General features: G+C 44.3%; 1 protein-coding gene and 1 long non-coding RNA gene across 3 annotated transcripts in view; one reads left to right on the forward strand and one right to left on the reverse strand.

The window, feature by feature from the left end:
- Window positions 1–16,277, forward strand: part of LOC119963196 — a 52,881-nt gene extending 36,604 nt beyond the window's left edge. The window contains exon 4 of the long non-coding RNA XR_005460050.1: window positions 16,082–16,277. This is a non-coding gene — a long non-coding RNA (uncharacterized LOC119963196). The remainder of the gene's footprint in view (window positions 1–16,081) is intronic.
- smad1 (SMAD family member 1) overlaps window positions 15,935–18,877 on the reverse strand; it is a 140,849-nt gene continuing 137,906 nt past the window's right edge. For both annotated transcript variants that reach the window (XM_038791932.1, XM_038791933.1), the window contains exon 7: window positions 15,935–18,415. In XM_038791932.1, coding sequence (XP_038647860.1) covers window positions 18,272–18,415 — 144 coding nt within the window. In that variant the 3' untranslated portion in view covers window positions 15,935–18,271. The remainder of the gene's footprint in view (window positions 18,416–18,877) is intronic.

Below are 18,877 nucleotides of genomic sequence, written 5' to 3' on the forward strand. Positions count from 1 at the left end.
GCTGAGCCTATCGGGAGGTGAGTGGTAAGTTTAAATTACTTACCTTTGCAGGGGTTGCAGTCAGTTGGATTTCGGCGGGAGCTGGGATACTTCAGCTGGTGAGTAGATTTGTCAATTTCAATTGCAGCAGCCAGCCATTGGATACCGGCAGGGGCTGAGCCTATCGGGAGGTGAGTGGTAAGTTTAAATTACTTACCTTTGCAGGGGTTGCAGTCAGTTGGATTTCGGCGGGAGCTGGGATACTTCAGCTGGTGAGTAGATTTGTCAATTTCAATTGCAGCAGCCAGCCATTGGATACCGGCAGGGGCTGAGCCTATCGGGAGGTGAGTGGTAAGTTTAAATTACTTACCTTTGCAGGGGTTGCAGTCAGTTGGATTTCGGCGGGAGCTGGGATACTTCAGCTGGTGAGTAGATTTGTCAATTTCAATTGCAGCAGCCAGCCATTGGATACCGGCAGGGGCTGAGCCTATCGGGAGGTGAGTGGTAAGTTTAAATTACTTACCTTTGCAGGGGTTGCAGTCAGTTGGATTTCGGCGGGAGCTGGGATACTTCAGCTGGTGAGTAGATTTGTCAATTTCAATTGCAGCAGCCAGCCATTGGATACCGGCAGGGGCTGAGCCTATCGGGAGGTGAGTGGTAAGTTTAAATTACTTACCTTTGCAGGGAACAGGAAGTTTGTCCCGTGGACTTCTGGGAAGGTTTACCCCTCCCTAGTTAATAAATTCTGGTGGAGAGGAAACCCGAGACACTACACGTGTAGTGTCTCCCACCCGCCCTCCTCCTCTAACCTAATAATAAGACCCATTGGGGTGAGCAGGTGAGTGCCTTATTACATTATTATTTCTCTTTTTCTTATTTGTTAACCAGAACTAGGTTGGAAAAGACTATAGCAGAGGTCTCCAAGTTTTTTTAACTGAAATTTATACAAAGTAATAAATTAATTAACTAATCAGAGATGGCTGGGCAGGTGATGTGCTGTAGCTGTATGATGTGGGAGCTGGCTGTTCCCCTTGTGAATGGCAATGACCACATCTGCAGCAAGTGTTGGTTGCTGGAAGATCTCCGGCTCAGAATTGATGATCTGGAGTCTGAGCTTCAAACACTGCGGCACATCCGGGAGGGGGAGAGTTACCTGGACACTTTGTTTCAGGAGGCAGTCACACCTGGGAGATTAAGTAATTCACATTCAGTAACTGATCAGGGACATCAGAGTGTGACTGTAAGTGAGGCAGGCAGAGGGAACCTGAGTTCAGGAGTGCAGGAGCCTCAGCCCTTGACCTTGTCCAACAGGTATGAGACTCTTGCTCCCTGTATGGATGAGGAAAGGGGCTCTGGACAGGATGAGCCAACTGACCACGGTACCATGGTGCAGAAGGCCATTCAAGAGGGGGGAGTAAAAAGACAAGTAGTTGTTATAGGGGATTCTATAATTAGGGGGACAGATAGTATCCTATGCAAGCCGGATCGGGAGTCTCGCATGGTGTGTTGCCTGCCCAGTGCCAGGGTGCGGGACATCTCTGACCGGCTTGAAAGGATACTGGAGCGGGAGGGGGAGGATCCAGTTGTTGTGGTCCACGTTGGGACTAACAACATAGGTAAAGCTAGGGTGGAGGACCTGTTCGGGGACTATCAAGCACTGGGAAGAAAATTGAAGTACAGGTCCTCAAGGGTCATAATCTCTGGATTACTGCCCGAGCCACGTGCCAATTGGCATAGGGATAGGAAAATTAGGGAAGTAAACACGTGGCTAAGGGATTGGTGTGGGAAAGAGGGATTCCACTTCATGGGACATTGGCATCAGTTTTGGAACCGGGGGGGATCTGTACCGTTGGGACGGTCTCCACCTGAACCGATCTGGAACCAGTGTTCTAGCGAAGAGGATAAATAGGGTGGTCAGTAGGACTTTAAACTTCTGAGTTGGGGGGAAGGGAAAGTGAAAGCGACAGGGAGCAGGGAGTTAAATGGCAAGATACGCAGGAGGATAACATGTAGGCAGGTGGATTTAAGCTTGAGGCAGACTAGGAATGCAACAAAAAGGAAGGATAACTTTGGACATCTTAGGACTTCCAATATCTGTACTGATAAGAAAGTTAACATTAAGGCACTTTACCTGAATGCTCGTAGCATTTGTAACAAAGTAGATGAACTAATGGCACAGATCATCGTGAATGATTATGATGTGGTAGGCATCACAGAGACATGGCTGCAGGGGGTTCAGGACTGGCAGTTAAACATCCAAGGATATACAACCTATCGAAAAGACAGGGAGGTGGGCCGAGGGGGTGGGGTTGCCTTGTTAGTTAAGAACAAAATTAAATCTATGGCACTAAACGACATAGGGTCGGATGATGTGGAGTCTGTGTGGGTAGAATTGAGGAACCACAAAGGCAAAAAAACCATAATGGGAGTTATGTACAGACCGCCTAACAGTGGTCAGGACCAGGGGCGCAACATGTACCGGGAAATAGAAAAGGCATGTCAGAAAGGCAAGGTCACAGTGATCATGGGGGACTTCAATATGCAGGTGGATTGGGTAAATAATGTAGCCAGTGGATCCAAAGAAAAGGAATTAATGGAATGCTTACAAGATGGCTTTTTGGAACAGCTTGTCATGGAGCCCACAAGGGAGCAGGCTATTCTGGACCTAGTGCTATGTAATGAACCAGACTTTATTAAAGATCTTAAAGTAAGGGAACACTTAGGAAGCAGCGATCATAATATGGTTGAGTTCAGTCTGCAGTTTGAAAGAGAGAAGGCAAAATCGGATGTAATGGTGTTACAGTTAAATAAAGGTAATTACGAGGGCATGAGAGAGGAACTGGTGAAAATCAACTGGAAGCAGACCCTAGCAGGGAAGACAGTAGAGCAAAAATGGCAGGAGTTTGTATGCATAATTGAGGACACTGTACAGAGGTTCATCCCCAAGAAAAGAAAGATTATCCAGGGAGGGATTAGACAGCCATGGCTGACAAAGGAGGTCAGGAAATGTATCAAAGAAAAAGAGAGATCCTATAAAGTGGCCAAAAGCACCGGGAAATCAGAAGATTCGGAAGGCTACAAAAACAAACAGAGGTTAACAAAGAGACAAATAAGGAAGGAGAGGATCAAATATGAAGGCAGGCTAGCCAGTAATATAAGAAATGATAGTAAAAGTTTCTTTCAATACATAAGAAACAAACGTCAGGCCAAAGTAGACATTGGGCCAATTCAAACTGATTCTGGAAGGCTAGTGATGAGAGATGAGGAAATGGCTGGAGAACTTAATAAGTACTTTGCGTCTGTCTTCACAGTGGAAGACGTTAGTAATATCCCAAAAATTATAAAGGGTCAGGGGGCTGAGTTGAGTATGGTTGCCATTACAAAAGAGATGGTGCTAAAAAAGCTAAAAGGTCTTAAAATTGACAAATCTCCTGGCCCCGATGGGCTACATCCTAGAGTTCTGAGGGAGGTGGCTGAAGAAATAGCGGAAGCGTTGGTTGAGATCTTTCAAAAATCACTGGAGTCAGGGAAAGTCCCGGACGATTGGAAGATCGCTGTTGTAACCCCCTTGTTCAAGAAAGGATCAAGACAAAAGATGGAAAATTATAGGCCAATTAGCCTAACCTCGGTTGTTGGTAAAATTCTAGAATCGATCGTTAAGGATGAGATTTCTAATTTCTTGGAAGAGCAGGGTCGGATTAGAACAAGTCAACATGGATTTAGTAAGGGGAGGTCGTGCCTGACGAACCTGTTAGAATTCTTTGAGGAGGTGACAAGTAGGTTAGACCAGGGAAACCCAGTGGATGTGGTCTATCTGGATTTCCAAAAGGCCTTTGATAAGGTGCCACACAGGAGGCTGCTGAGTAAGGTGAGGGCCCATGGTGTTCGAGGTGAGCTACTGGCATGGGTTGAGGATTGGCTGTCTGACAGAAGGCAGAGAGTTGGGATAAAAGGTTCTTTTTCGGAATGGCAGCCGGTGACCAGCGGTGTCCCACAGGGTTCAGTGTTGGGGCCGCAGCTGTTCACCATATATATTAATGATCTGGATGAAGGGACTGGGGGCATTCTAGCGAAGTTTGCTGATGATACGAAGTTAGGTGGTCAGGCAGGTAGTGCTGAGGAAGTGGGGAGGCTGCAGAAGGATCTAGACAGTTTGGGAGAGTGGTGCAGGAAATGGCTGATGCATTTCAACGTGAGAAAATGTGAGGTCTTGCACTTTGGAAAAAAGAATCCAAGCATAGCCTACTTTCTAAACGGTGAGAAAATTCATAATGCCAAAGTACAAAGGGATCTGGGCGTGCTAGTCGAGGATTCCCTAAAGGTAAACATGCAGGTTGAATCCGTGATTAAGAAAGCGAATGCTATGTTGTCATTTATCTCAAGAGGGTTGGAATATAAAAGCAGCGATGTGCTACTGAGCCTTTATAAGGCTCTGGTTAGGCCCCATTTGGAGTACTGTGTCCAGTTTTGGGCCCCACATCTCAGGAAGGACATACTGGCACTGGAGCGTGTCCAGCGGAGATTCACACGGATGATCCCTGGAACGGCGGGTCTAGCATATGAGGAACGGCTGGCGTTCCTGGGATTGTATTCATTGGAGTTCAGAAGGTTAAGGGGAGATCTAATAGAAACTTACAAGATAATACATGGCTTAGAAAGGATGGACGCAAAGAAACTGTTTCCGTTAGGCGAGGAGTCGAGGACCCGTGGGCACAGCCTTAGAATTAGAGGGGGTAAATTCAAAACAGAAATGCGGAGACATTTCTTCAGCCAGAGAGTGGTGGGCCTGTGGAATTCATTGCCGCAGAGTGCAGTGGAGGCCGGGACGCTAAATGGCTTCAAGGCAGAGATAGATAAATTCTTGATGTCGCGAGGAATTAAGGGCTATGGGGAGAATGCTGGGAGGTGGAGTTGAAATGCCCATCAGCCATGATTGAATGGCGGAGTGGACTCGATGGGCCGAATGGCCTTACTTCCACTCCTATGTCTTATGGTCTTAAAACAATTTCTGCCACAAATGCTTCTGGTGTCACAGCGCTGAGGGCCCAGGTTCAATCATGGCCCGAGTCATGATCCATGTGGAGTTTGCACATTCACCCGTGTCTGCATGGGTCTCACCCCCAAAGATGTGTTGGTAGGTAGATTGGCCACACTAAATTGCCCCTTAAATTAAAAAAATGCTTCCAGTGAATGTTCTCTCAGGATTGAAGAGTGAAACAACAAAATGAAGTGAGTAAATCTCCACCATGTTCTCCAGTCTAAATTCTGTTCTTTAAGAGACAACATAAGGTGATCTGATATAATGGCTGGTGGTCACATGAAGTTATTGCGAAAAGCCTCTAATCGTCACATTCCGGCACCTGTTTGGGTACACGGAGAATTCAGAATGTCCAATTCACCTAACAAGCATGTCTTTCTGGACGTTGGGAGGCTTGATTCTGGGCTTGGGTCACTGTCTGTGCGGAGTCTGCACATTCTCCCCATGTCTGTGTGGGTTTACTCCGGATGTTCCGGTTTCCTCCCACAAGTCCTGAAAGACATGCTGTTAGATAATTTGGACATTCTGAATTCTCCCTCAGTATACCCGAACAGGTACCGGAGTGTGGCGACTAGGAGATTTTCACAGTAACTTCATTGCAGTGTTAATGTAAGCCTACTTGTGGCACTAATAAAGATTATTAAAATTTAAAGTGTGAACGATAGCCTGTCTAATATCTCCTGATCACTTTTAAATCCTTCTTGTGCATTAGTTATTTCTTTCACTGTGGCCTTTGTTGTATCTTCTTCTTTGGTAAAGACAGATGCAAAATCTTAATTTAATACCTCAACTATACCCCCATGCTTTGATACATAAATTCCCTTTTTGGTACCTAACCAAAATTAAAACACTGAAGGGTTTCTATGATGTATGATTACAGTTGAATATTACAGCTAAATATAAACAACTATGGTTAACTCTTATTAATTACTGTTGACTCGGGAGCTGCTCGATATGCGACTGTACACTGTGCTTGCTGTCCAGATTCTGTCTCTGTGCTGTCTCAGAGATTACCTATCACCAAGCGGCCTGTGTTCCAGTGATCTACACCTATCACCACGCCACCTGTGGTTGGATGCTAGAATCTGTGCATACGGCATCTATCTTTACTTACAGTTTGGTTATTAAATTATACACATATTCTACACAAATTATTCTACATATCATGTGATTATTTTCGTTTGGGGTTGGTGGCGGAAAGGGATTGACATAGCTTCAGATCACTTGTGGGGTAAGGGTCCAAAGCCAAAGCCTCCAGGTCTTGGCACACACATTGGGCTGACACTTCCCAGTGCCGTGGGGCAGACTTCATGGCGGGACCAGCAGAAATTTCAGGGGAAAAAAAGACCTTCGCATTCCCACCTCTGGACAATCTTCCCGGAGCCAGGTCAGCACCTGAGAGGCTACTTGCCTGCATGGAAGCAGAGGGTGGCCAATCTGCATTATTCAATAAAACAAAATACCGTAGATGCTAGAGATCTGAAGTAAAAACTAAAAGCACTGTAAAAACCTCAGCAGGTTTGGCAGCATCTGTGGAGAGAAAAGCTCAGGATAGGACATTAACTCTGTATCTCACTCTCTCCACACATATTGCCGAGTTCTTCCAGCACATTTTGTTTTTAATCGCATAATTAAATACCAATTTGTGGGCTGATTGGTTACACTACCCCGGATCTTCCTGGCTGCAGATGGGCCATCAACCGAGATCAACCTCTCTCAGATAAGTGGAGGTGGCTATTGCTGGGCCCAGGCCGCCTGTTTTAACCGAAGCCACCCACAGCTACTACTGGGCCACAATTGCTGCAGCTCCACAGGGTTGGCCTCACAGCTGTGGTCCTATGTATTTAATTGAATTCTAATATCTTCAGAGGACCTGCTCAAGATGGAGGCACTCTCATTTCCCTTGCTCCCTCTGGTGGTAGGAGCCGTCCTCCCCAATCTTGATGGGGCGGACCTGGAAACCATTGCCATGGCCCGGAACTGGCAACAGTCACAGTCCTAACTCATAACTAAGTTCACCAGTGCAGGCTATTACATGCACATCCTACAAGTTCTTTTGCACCTTTTGCTAGTCGCCATTTCGATTTCTGGAAGACTGCCATTACAATTCTTTTGAAAGATTTTGAAATATACCATTACTGTCAGATTGTGATAGGTTGACTAGACGGTTTATAAACTTAAATTCATAGACTTTACAGTGCAGGAGGCCACCATTTGGCCCATCAAGTTTGCACCGGCTCTTGGAAAGAGCACCCTACCTAACCGCACACATCCACCCTATCCCCATAACTCAGTAACCACACCCAACACTAAGGGCAATTTTGGACACTAAGGGCAATTTAGCATGGCCAATCCACCGAACCTGCACATCTTTGGACTGTGGGAGGAAACCGGAGCACCCGAAGGAAACCCACGTGCACACGGGGAGAACGTGCAGACTCCACTCAGACAGTGACCCAAGCCAGGAATCGAACATGGGACCCTGGAGCTGTGAAGCAATTGTGCTAACCACTATGCTACCATGCTGGTTACATTCATGGTTGGAGTAAGAAAATATTAAGAAACAGGGGAAATAAATTAATCTCAATATTGTTCTCCCTTTCAATAATATTGCAACATTGGTCAAGGACAGGAGCAGATTCTGTTGACTACAATAAAATAGTTCTATGACTATTTTGGGTGAGACTAATTGGTGGTTTCCAGTGCTCTTACGACTATGTTTTCAAGTTAACATTTTCACCAGGCATAGAATTAAAGGATATAACCTACACAAATTTTGAATTGAGTTTCCCAAAAAGCCATAATCTATTGCTCATCTCCTGTGACCAGGGGAGAGATTATCGCTTACAAGAGAGAGGGAAGAGAGGGTGACTAGACAACAATTGGTCGACTGGAGGTAGACAAACAATACTCTGAGGCCCTGACCGTAGAGCTTCTGGCAGAGAGGTAAAAGCGTCAAATGTACTTTAACCTGCTGTCCACCGACTCCGCCAGACACAGGGGACCTTCTACGAACAGGGAGAAAAAGCCAACATTACCAGCTAAGAAAGCAGGCAGCCACGAGGGAAATAGCACAGGTTATAACAACGGAAGACCAGAAGCCAAGCCAAATAAATGCTAATGAAGCATTTGGGGCCTTCTACCGGGAGCTGAACATCTCTTGAAGCCCCCGACTGGGACCCGGTGATGAAACAGTTCCTCGATGGACTGGACATGCCAGTCGTGAGCGAAGCTAGGAAGGGGCTAGAAGCACCTCTATAACTGGTAGGAGTTACAAAGAACATCAGCTCCATGTAGACAGGGAAGGGGCCGGCACCAGATGGCTTCTACATAAAATTTGCAGCAGCACTGGCTCCTCACCTGTGGGAGATGTTTGCAGACTCGCTAGCAAAGGGCACTTGCCTTCAATGTTAGCACAAGCCACTATATCGCTGACACCCAAGAAAGTCAAAGACCCAACCGAATGTGGAACATACGGGCACATCTCGCTGCTCAATGCAGACACAAACATATTGGCAAAAATCCTGGCCAGGTGACTGGAGAACTGCGTACCAGAGATGGTTGCAGATGACCAGACGGGCTACTATGGTCCCCATCTCGGCAACCACAGGTTTGCGGCAGCCACGATGGATGTCACCTTTAAGAGCTGGAGACAGGATGGAGGCACGCTGACAGGGACTTCTTCACGAGGACAGACTAGAGACATTAGAGGAACTGACAGGAGGGCTACTACTGCCTACTGAGAACAAACTGCGATATCTACCAATAAGAAGCGTCCTCCGCAAGGAAACAACATCATAGCAACAGACACCAAGACATTGAAATTTAGAGGAGCTGTTGGAGGCAGGCAATCTGGGTGGGGAATAACTGTGGGGACCGGAACGGGCGACTGTTAGAAGGGGCACGCTTCCCGCTGGACGAGACACAGGAGAAACAGGTGGAAAGAGTAAGAATCAAAATAGTGCGGGATATCTGGATCCAAAGCACTGTACACGGCCCACTCTAGAACATAGATCAGTACAGAACAGGCCCTTCGGCTCTCGATGTTGTGCCGAGCTTTGTCCGAAACCAAGATCAAGCTATCCCACTCTCTGTCATTGTGGTGTGCTCCATGTGCCTATCCAATAACCGCTTGAATGATCCTAAAGTGTCCGACTCCACTATCACAGCACGCAGTCCATTCCACACCCTAACCACTCTCTGAGTAAAGAACCTACCTCGGACATCCCTCCTATATCTCCTACCCTAAACCTTATAGTTATGCCCCCTTGTAACAGCTACTTCCGCCTGAGGAAATAGTCTCTGAACGTCCACTCTATCTATCCCCCTCATCATCTTATAAACCTCTATTAAGTCGCCTCTCATCCTCCTCCGCTCCAAAGAGAAAAACCCTAGCTCCCTCAACCATTCCTCATAAGACCTACCCTCCAAACCAGGTAGCATCCTGGTAAATCCCCTTTGCACCCTTTCCAATGCGTCCACATCCTTCCTATAGTGAGGTGACCAGAACTGCACACAATATTCCAAATGTGGTGTCACCAGGGTCATGTACAGTTGCATCATAACTCCACTGCTCAAACTCAAGCCCCCTGTTAATAAACGCTAACACACTATAGGCCTTCTTCACGGCTCTATCCATTTGAGTGGCAACCTTCAGGGATCTGTGGACATGAACCCCAAGATCTTCTGTTCCTCCACATTCCTCAGAACCCTGCCGTTGACCCTGTAATCCGTATTTAAATTTTTCCTACCAAAATGAATCACTTCGCACTTATCAGGGTTAAACTCCATCTGCCATTTTTCGGCCCAGCTCTGCATCCTATCAATGTCTTTTTGCAGCCTACAACAGCCCTCCACCTCATCCACTACTCCACCAATCTTGGTGTCATCAGCAAATTTACTGACCCACCCTTCAGCCCCCTCCTCCAAGACATTGATAAAAATCACAAATAACAGAGGACCCAGCACTGATCCCTGTGGTACACCGCTGGTAACTGGTCTCCAGTCTGAAAAATTTCCAACCACCACCACCCTCTGTCTTCTATGTGATAGCCAGTTACTTATCCAATTGGCCAAATTTCCCTCTATCCCACACCTCCTTACTTCATGAGCCGACCATGGGGAACCTTATCAAACGCCTTACTAAAATCCATGTATACAACATCAACTGCATTACCTTCATCTACACACTTAGTTACCTCCTCAAAGAATTCAATCAAATTTGTGAGGCAAGACTTACCTTCACGAAATATGTTGACTATCCCGGATTAAGCTGCATCTTTCCAAATGGTCATAAATCCTACCCTTCAGGACCTTTTCCATTAACTTATCGACCACTGAAGTAAGACTAACCGGCCTATAATTACCAGGGTCATTCCTATTCCCTTTCTTGAACAGAGGAACAACATTCGCCACTCTCCAGTCCTTTGGCACTATCCCCGTGGACAGCAAGGACCCAAAGATCAAAGCCAAAGGCGCTGCAATCTCAACCCTTGCCTCCCAAAGAATCCTAGGATATATCCCATCTGGCCCAGGGGACTTGTCGACCACAAGGATCTTCAAAATTGCTAATACACCCTCCCTCAGAACATCTACCTCCTCCAGCCTACCCGCCTGAATCACGCTCTCCTAAGCCCTTTTTTTTAAGCTCATTCCTTACTACCTTGTAACCCTCAAGCGACCCAACTAAACCTTGTTTTCTGATCCTTACATACGCTTCCTTTTTCCTCTTGACACGACATTCAACCTCTTTTGTGAACCATGGTTCCCTCACACGGCCATTTCCTCCCTGCCTGACAGGGACATATCTATCAAGGACACGCAGTATTTGTTCCTTGAACAAGCTCCACTTTTCATTTGTGCCTTTCCCTGAGTTTCTGTTCTCATTTTATGCTCCCTAATTCTTGCCTAATCACATCATAATTACCCCTCCCCCAATTATAAACCTTGCCCTGCCGTATGGCCCTATTCCTCTCCATTGCAATAGTGAAAGACACCTAATTGTGGTCACTATCTCCAAAGTGCTCTCCCACAAACAAATCTAACACTTGGCCCGGTTCATTACCCAGTACCAAATCCAATATGCCCCACCTCTTGTCAGCCTATCCACATAGTCAGAAAACCCTCCTGCACACACTGTACAAAAACTGCCCCATCCGAACTATATGACCTATAGAGGTTCCAATCAATATTTGGAAAGTTAGTCACCCATGACAACTACCCAAAGACCTCCACACCCATCTGTTTTGCAATTTCTTCCTCCACATCTCTACTATTATTTGGGGGTCTATAGAAAACTCCTAACAACGTGACCACTCCTTTACTATTTCTACCTTCAGCCCATATTACCTCAGTAGGCAGATCCCCCTTGAACTGCCTTTCTGCAGCTGCTAAACTATCCTTGATTAACAATGCTACTCCTCCACCTCTTTTACCACCTTCCCTACTCTTACTGAAACACCTATACCCCGGAACTTCCAACAACCATGCCTGTCCCTGTTCTAACCATGTCTCCATAATGGCCACAACATCGTAGTACCAAGTACCAATCCACACTCCAAGATCACCTTATTCCGGATGCTCCTTGCATTGAAGTAGACACACTTCAACCCACCTTCTTGTCTGCCGGTGCACTCTTGCGACCTTGATACCCTCCTCAGTACCTCATTAGTTTCAACACTGACTTCTGGACTACAGCTCATTTTCCCATCCCCCTAACAAATTAGTTTAAACCTCCCCGAAGAGCCGTAGCAAATTTCCCTCCCAGGATATTGGTGTCCCTCTGGTTCAGGTGCACACCGTTCTGTCTGTACAGGTCCCACCTTCCCTAGAATGTGCTCCAATTATCCACATTAACTGAAACCCTCCTTCCTACACCATCCCTGCAGCCACGTGTTTATCTGTACTCTCTCCGTTCCTCAACTCGTTAGCATGTGGCACCAGCAACAAACCAGAGATTACAACATGGTTTGTCCTGGCTTTCAGCTTCCACCCTAGCTCCCTAAATTCCTGTATTAAATCCCCGTCCCTTCTCTTACCTATGTCATTGGTACCGATGTGTACCACGACTTGTGACTGTTCCCCCTTAAGGATTCTGAAAACACGGTCCGAGACGTCCAAGCCGGGAGGCAACATACCATCTGTGAGTCTCTTTCGTTGCCACAGAACCGTCTATTTGTCCCTCTATCGAGTCCCCAATAACTACTGCTCTCCACCTTCCCTTCTGAGCCACAGGGATGCACTCAGTGCTGGAGATCCGGTCACTGTGGCTTACCACTGGTAGGCTGTCCCCCTCAGCAGTATCCAAACCGGTATACTTGTTACTGAGGGGAACGACCACAGTGGGTCCCTGTACTGACTGCTTCCTCCAAGCCCCTCTCACCGTCACCCATCGATCTTCATTCTCCAGAGTAACTACATCCCTGAAGCTACTATCTATGACGACCTCTGCCTCCCGAATGATCCAAAGTTCATCCAGCTCCCTAACGCGGTTTCTGAGGAGCTGGAGATGGGTGCACTTCCCACAGGTGAAATCAGCAGGGGCACTGACGGCGTCCCTCACCTCAAACATTCTGCAGGAGGAACATTGCACTGCCCCCACATGAGCAAGGCTAAGCCTAATGCAGCTGAAAGTGGTGCAGAGAACGCACCTAACCAGAACCCAAATGAGCAGGTCCATTTCGGAGGTGGAGGACAAATGTGAACGATGCCAGGGAAAGTCGGCCAACCACACCCACATGTTCTGGACATGTCCCAGACTTGTCAAGTTCTGGACAGCCTTCTTTAAAGCATTATCCAAGATTGTGGAGGTGAGGATGAGTCAAGTCCAAAAGTAGCAGTCTTCGAGGTATCAAACCTGCCAGTACTATACATGGAGAGGCCGACGTCCTTGCCTTCCTAATCGTCAGCCGAAGAATCCTGCTCGGCTGGAAATCAAGCTGCAGACTGGCTGGCCGACTTGTCGGAATTTCTCCTGGAGAAAATCAAATTGGCCATCCGAGGGTTGCAAGTTCCCCAACTTGTTCCAGGACCTATTTGAAGCCAACAGCCAATAGAGTGAGGCCCACACAACATAGAACAGTACAGCACAGAACAGGCTCTTCGGCCCTCAATGTTGTGCCGAGCCATGATCACCCTACTCAAACCCACGTATCCATCCTATACCCGTAACCCAACAACTCCCCCCTTAACCTTACTTTAATTAGGACACTACGGGCAATTTAGCATGGCCAGTCCACCTAACCCACACATCTTTGGACTGTGGGAGGAAACCGGAGCACCCGGAGGAAACCCACGCACACAGGGGGAGGACGTGCAGACTCCACACAGACAGTGACCCAGCTGGGAATCGAACCTGGGACCCTGGAGCTGTGAAGCATTTATGCTAACCACCATGCTACCCTGCTGCCCCTAACACTAAGGGCAATTTTGGACACTAAGGGCAATTTATCATGGCCAATCCACCTAACCTGCACATCTTTGGACTGTGGGAGGAAACCAGAGCACCCGGAGGAAACCCACGCACACACGGAGAGGATGTGCAGACTCCGCACAGACAGTGACCCAAGCCGGAATCGAACCTGGGACCCTGGAGCTGTGAAGCGATTGTGCTATCCACAATGCTACCATGCTGCCCCACAAGGATTACTAAAACTCCTAGGAATAAGAGGGAAGAAAGGGGAGGGGGTGGAAAATCAGACAGATACCGCCGGGATTTTTTGGGGGGGGGGGGGGGGGAGATATGTAAATGTATGGTCTTTTTGTCAACTTTGTAAAAATTGCTAAAATCTCAATAAGAATATTCAAAAAAATCTTGCTCATCTCAGTGCAGCTCAACTGAATACAGGGCTGCAATTCTTGACTAGTCCTTTTCAGTGGACCTGTCCACACTTTATCCTTAAGATTCCACAAGTTTCCAGACAATGGTGCATGTTAAACTAGATTTTACGCAACATATTTTTCTACATACATTAGGGGATTACTTTAAACAAAACTATTACATCCACACTTTTACTTTAAAGTCATAATAAATTAGATTTAAAATGTCAATATTAATGTTCACAACCAAATTGCAAGCAGGAGTTAACAAATAGTTCAATTTTGTATATAATCTGGACAGCCGCAGCCTCTCCTCATGCAAACTTATCATTGTGATCAGACAGAAAGCTACTACTTAGGGCGGCATTGCAGCCTGCGGCACTAAGGTCCCGGGTTCGAATCCCGGCCCTGAGTCATTGTCCGTGTGGAGTTTGCACATTCTCCCAGTGTCTGTGAGTTTCACCTCCACAACCCAAAGATGTGTAGGTTAGGTGGATTGGCCATGCTAAATTGCTCCTTAGTTGGGAAAAAGAATTGGGTAATTAATTACACTATTAATTTAAAACTCTAAATTTTAAAAAAAAGCTACTAAAAATTACTACTGAATTCTATACATTTTGCTTTATTTTCCAGAGGAAGCCATCAGGTTCAATCTTTTATAATATATTGCAATCTAGATTAGGAGTCTCATTTTCATGTGGGAAGTGATTGATTAATTTGAATGCAACAAAGTTGATTACAATCTTTAATAAAGTTCAGAATGGAGCAATTTGGCATGGGGTGGGGCGCAGAGGGGTCGCCTCTCATTTAATATGCTCTGGGTTTTTCTCTCTCAAATATTAGACAGTAAATATCTAAACTCCCTGCATTGGTTAAGCCCTTAGTACCTTGCCAAAGTATAATTTTCCGCTAATGATCAGGTGAAGCCATATGTTCCATCGCTTGCTTGGGTTGGTGTGGGACCCGTGTGCTCATATTGTCTTGATGTGAACCAGCATTGTTGCTGGAGTAGAATTGAGAAAGTGTCTGGCTGATCTCTCCCTTGATGAAATGCATTTGAATCTACAGTATTGTACAATAGCAGTACTAAACAATGTATAGTGTTTAGCAGGTCGTACTGTTTGATTACATGAGCTTTGCCTAAAAGGTTTTATTATTTTACTTAATTTTGCAAACATACCTCAAAACGTGAGGCAAATGAGCATCCGGAATTTGAACTTTTATCACTGTCTATATACAAATATGAACTAAAATTTTAGGGAAAGTTACTTTAAAACATTAACTCAATTTCAAATACAACTTCAATAAGCCTCAGAAAATGTATGTTAAGGAAATTGCATCTATTGTCCACTCAAAGTTAATTCCTTCACTTGCCCCACCACCCTGGGTAGAGCAAGTAAATTTTGCTGCTTTTCCTGTGCAATGAAATTCGATCCATCAGAAATCTTTGACAACTAAATCATTATAGAGGTTGGATTCAGCAATCCAAATTTGCCAGCTAATTTGTACACAAGATTTTGCAAACACAATAAATGATCATATAATTATTTTTAGAATTATGTTGGTTGAGGAACAAATATTGGTCAGGCCATTATCAGAATTTCCTTGCTCTTCAACATCTCATCTGATATACAGCACATGACAGTGTAGTACCCCTTCAGTAAAGATTCTGCCATTATAAATGCTGACTTACAATCAAAGGAAGTTTCAGTTTCCATGCCAACTTTGGCATGAAAAGCACAACTCAAGGTGTGATACTGTAAGCAGAAATTTATAGACAAGATTTAACATATAGATGGACTTACAGTCCAGTCACCTACTACTAGTGCAAGTTGGAAAACTGCAGTCATGTCATGTTCAATTTCCCTATCAGCAAGGTACCTCACTGCCAGTGTGGATGTGGAAAAATTGAGTTCAAGGATTGCCTATTTTTGGTGATTGAGAATCATTTAGGGAGAGAAAAAGGGTATGGAAGGCAAAAGAAAACAAGACATGAGCTTTATTTTTTATTTTTGGCAGTGACAGCATGCGAGATCAGTTAATATCACTAATATTGGTTATCTCTTGAACCAAAATGTTACAAGAAGAAATGGCCTTGGATAATTCATTAATTTTTTTATTGAAACATTTCATGCAATTTGATCACAGCACTACACAGTACTCAAGAATATCCCAATTTTTCTGTTGAATAAAAAGGTTTATTTTGTACATGTCAATTCTGTAAAACATTTGTGTTCCTCCTCACAGGTCTATAGATTTCCAGCGATTTTAAATTACAGACTGGTCCATTATGGGACGGAGGAAGAGGAACACCATAAGTGAAAAGGTCATCATATACCATGCCTACGAGATTGCTGAATGATATCTAATTCAAGTTGTCCTGCACTGCAATAGTGCCAAAGTTGGAATCTTCTCACTGATGACATTTATGGAAATTTTTGTGAGCTGCATCATCTGAACTGACTGCCTCCCATCCATATGGGATGCAGAAAAGCTGAAAATTGTTGAAGAAAAAATATAAAAACTTGAAAAACATTCGAGTTCTGTGGATTTATTTCCAATCACCTCTTTTTCAACCTCCTGTTGAGTTCATATAGCTTTTAAAATGTTTTCATTCATTTGCAGCACGTTTATATTTCATCAGAATTAAACCACTCAATATTATGGCATCAACCAATTTTAACTGATACAACATATGCAGTTGTATTGTATTCTGTGCATATCATCATTATGAAATTTCACCAACAAATTAAAATGTTCCTATTATGAACCAAATTTGCATGCACCGGTGAAAATTCTATATAGATCCGTCCCTGAATTTTTCGGGGGGCTTTCCCTCCCCTCTGGCCTCTCATTTCTCCTATATCTGGTTAAGAGTATTTTGAACAGGCTGGGGAACAGGATGGTGATTTACAATTCTGTTTAGGAAAACCTGAGGATTTTTATCTCCACACCAAAAGCAAATAGAAAACACAAGATCCAATTGGATAAAATATTTAAACAAATGGACCAAATGACTTATAAACAGGGTTAGGTGCATAAACGTGCCTTTAAAGGCTCCAAAGATAGAATTTTTGGGATATTTTACCATACAGACTTTGCGGTGGTGCAATTCTCAAATCTATTACAAAATTGTCAAATGAAAAATGTATTTTAATAATCATGCCAAAACAGATTTATATGTCTGAGTGGGGACTTTATCCTCAGAATAATGGTTGCTCCAAATTTCACAGCACAACAGCAAAGTCTTGTGTAAAAGTGCATATACAAAACAGCAGAAAAGAAATGAGCACTGTTAGAAACAAATAAAAATATAAAACAAGCTGATTTAACCACTCAGGAAGCTAAAATTTGCAATGTATTGCAAACACCCAGCCAACTTGAACTAATCAAGCTGGAAGTAAATGCACAAGAATCTAGTTCTATCGCTCTACAAACGTTCAACCTGTTGGCAGCCACTGATCTGTTGATCAGAGGATTTAGAGAAATGATTTCAAAACCACTCTTTAAAGAGACAAACTAACACATTTCAAAGAAGAGAAAGAGCCAGAACCGCTGATGCAGCATATGCTCGCTGCAAATTTTGCTTGCCAAAATGTATTTCGGAACTAATGCTCGGCTACAAGAAAAAGGACAGTAGCTTCATAGACTGAACAAAGTACACATTAAATGCAATAGTTTAAAAATACGGAATTCACCAAATGCACAGCAGAGGACATACTGCCCCCTTACCTACTTCCTTCTACTGTCAGATTGAAAGTCCCTTCCCAATTGAAAATGAGGACAGAGGTTACTATTAAACCTCAGCATACACATAAAACTATACACACCTTAGAAATCCACTGAGAATGAAGCTGTAACTTGACACTATTCAGGGTTGATTACAAAAAAATGTCAGCACTCAAGTTAAGACAGAGCTGCACACAGGGCTCATTTTGTCCACTTCCACATTTGTACTTAAGATGTCAAGTGACCTAATATGTAGAGTGTTTGTAAGTCATCATTTGTGCAATATACCTTTAACTTCAGCATACCAACTGTTGCAGCAATTGTGCTATCCTGCAAAAATGACTTTATATCTATATTTTGACCACAAACTAGTACGTAAAACACACAGTATCAGTAACATTCAAATGAATTATCTATGCTTGGTCATCTTTTACCTCCATATTCCAAACCATAATCTATACAAGTTCTTCGGATTAGGTAGAAATGGAATACTACAGTGTAAACTGAACACTTTCACAAGAACAGCAGTATACTAAAAAGACTGATCATCTTTCTCCAACAATTGGTCACAAATCGTCAAGTATCTTCCAATTCCCATCCATGACAGTCCAGAGTGTATCCATTTTGTTTGTCCTTCAAGTGATTACAAACTCCAGAAATTCAACACTCAAGGATTTATGAGCACTATGAAGCAGCATTAAAGCACTGTTATGACACAGAGGAGATAGGATTATGTGGGGAACCCATCTGGGTTAGAACCTTATCCAGCCATTGCAGAGGACCATGTAGATGGATTTCTATCCAACAAGGAGTACTTGTTACATCCTGCCGATGATACTCAGCTCCCCAACCCTAAAAATGCAAAAGAATGCACAGGAATTAAAACAGAAAGGTACAGGGAAAATACATTTTCTCCAAGACAGAACAAGTTAATAAGGTTGTACGTATAAAATGCACTAATAATTAGTTTGCTCCAACTTCAGTGTCTTGCAATGCGACAATGTTACATTTCCTGCATCAGTCATCTTTATGGTCAGGATCAGTTCTAAGCAAATAGCCGTTTGACAGTACAGAATTTGAATATCGCTGAAAAGAAATAGACAAGTCAAAGCTTTTTGTCTTACATTCATCAGGACACTTTGAAGAATACCAAAAACAACAATTTATACTGTAGGAATATGAAAAGTGCTGACTGATTGCCAAGTAGATGGATTGGTAGTAGAGTTGCCATGGAAAATGCACCAGATGAGTGACAGTTAACTGCCAAGCATTGTTTGAAATTTAAACCAGGCAGTTTGACCCTGACTGGTCAAG

The sequence above is a fragment of the Scyliorhinus canicula genome, chromosome 3 (genome assembly GCF_902713615.1).
Source record: "Scyliorhinus canicula chromosome 3, sScyCan1.1, whole genome shotgun sequence".
Classification (NCBI taxonomy): Eukaryota; Metazoa; Chordata; class Chondrichthyes; order Carcharhiniformes; family Scyliorhinidae; genus Scyliorhinus; species Scyliorhinus canicula.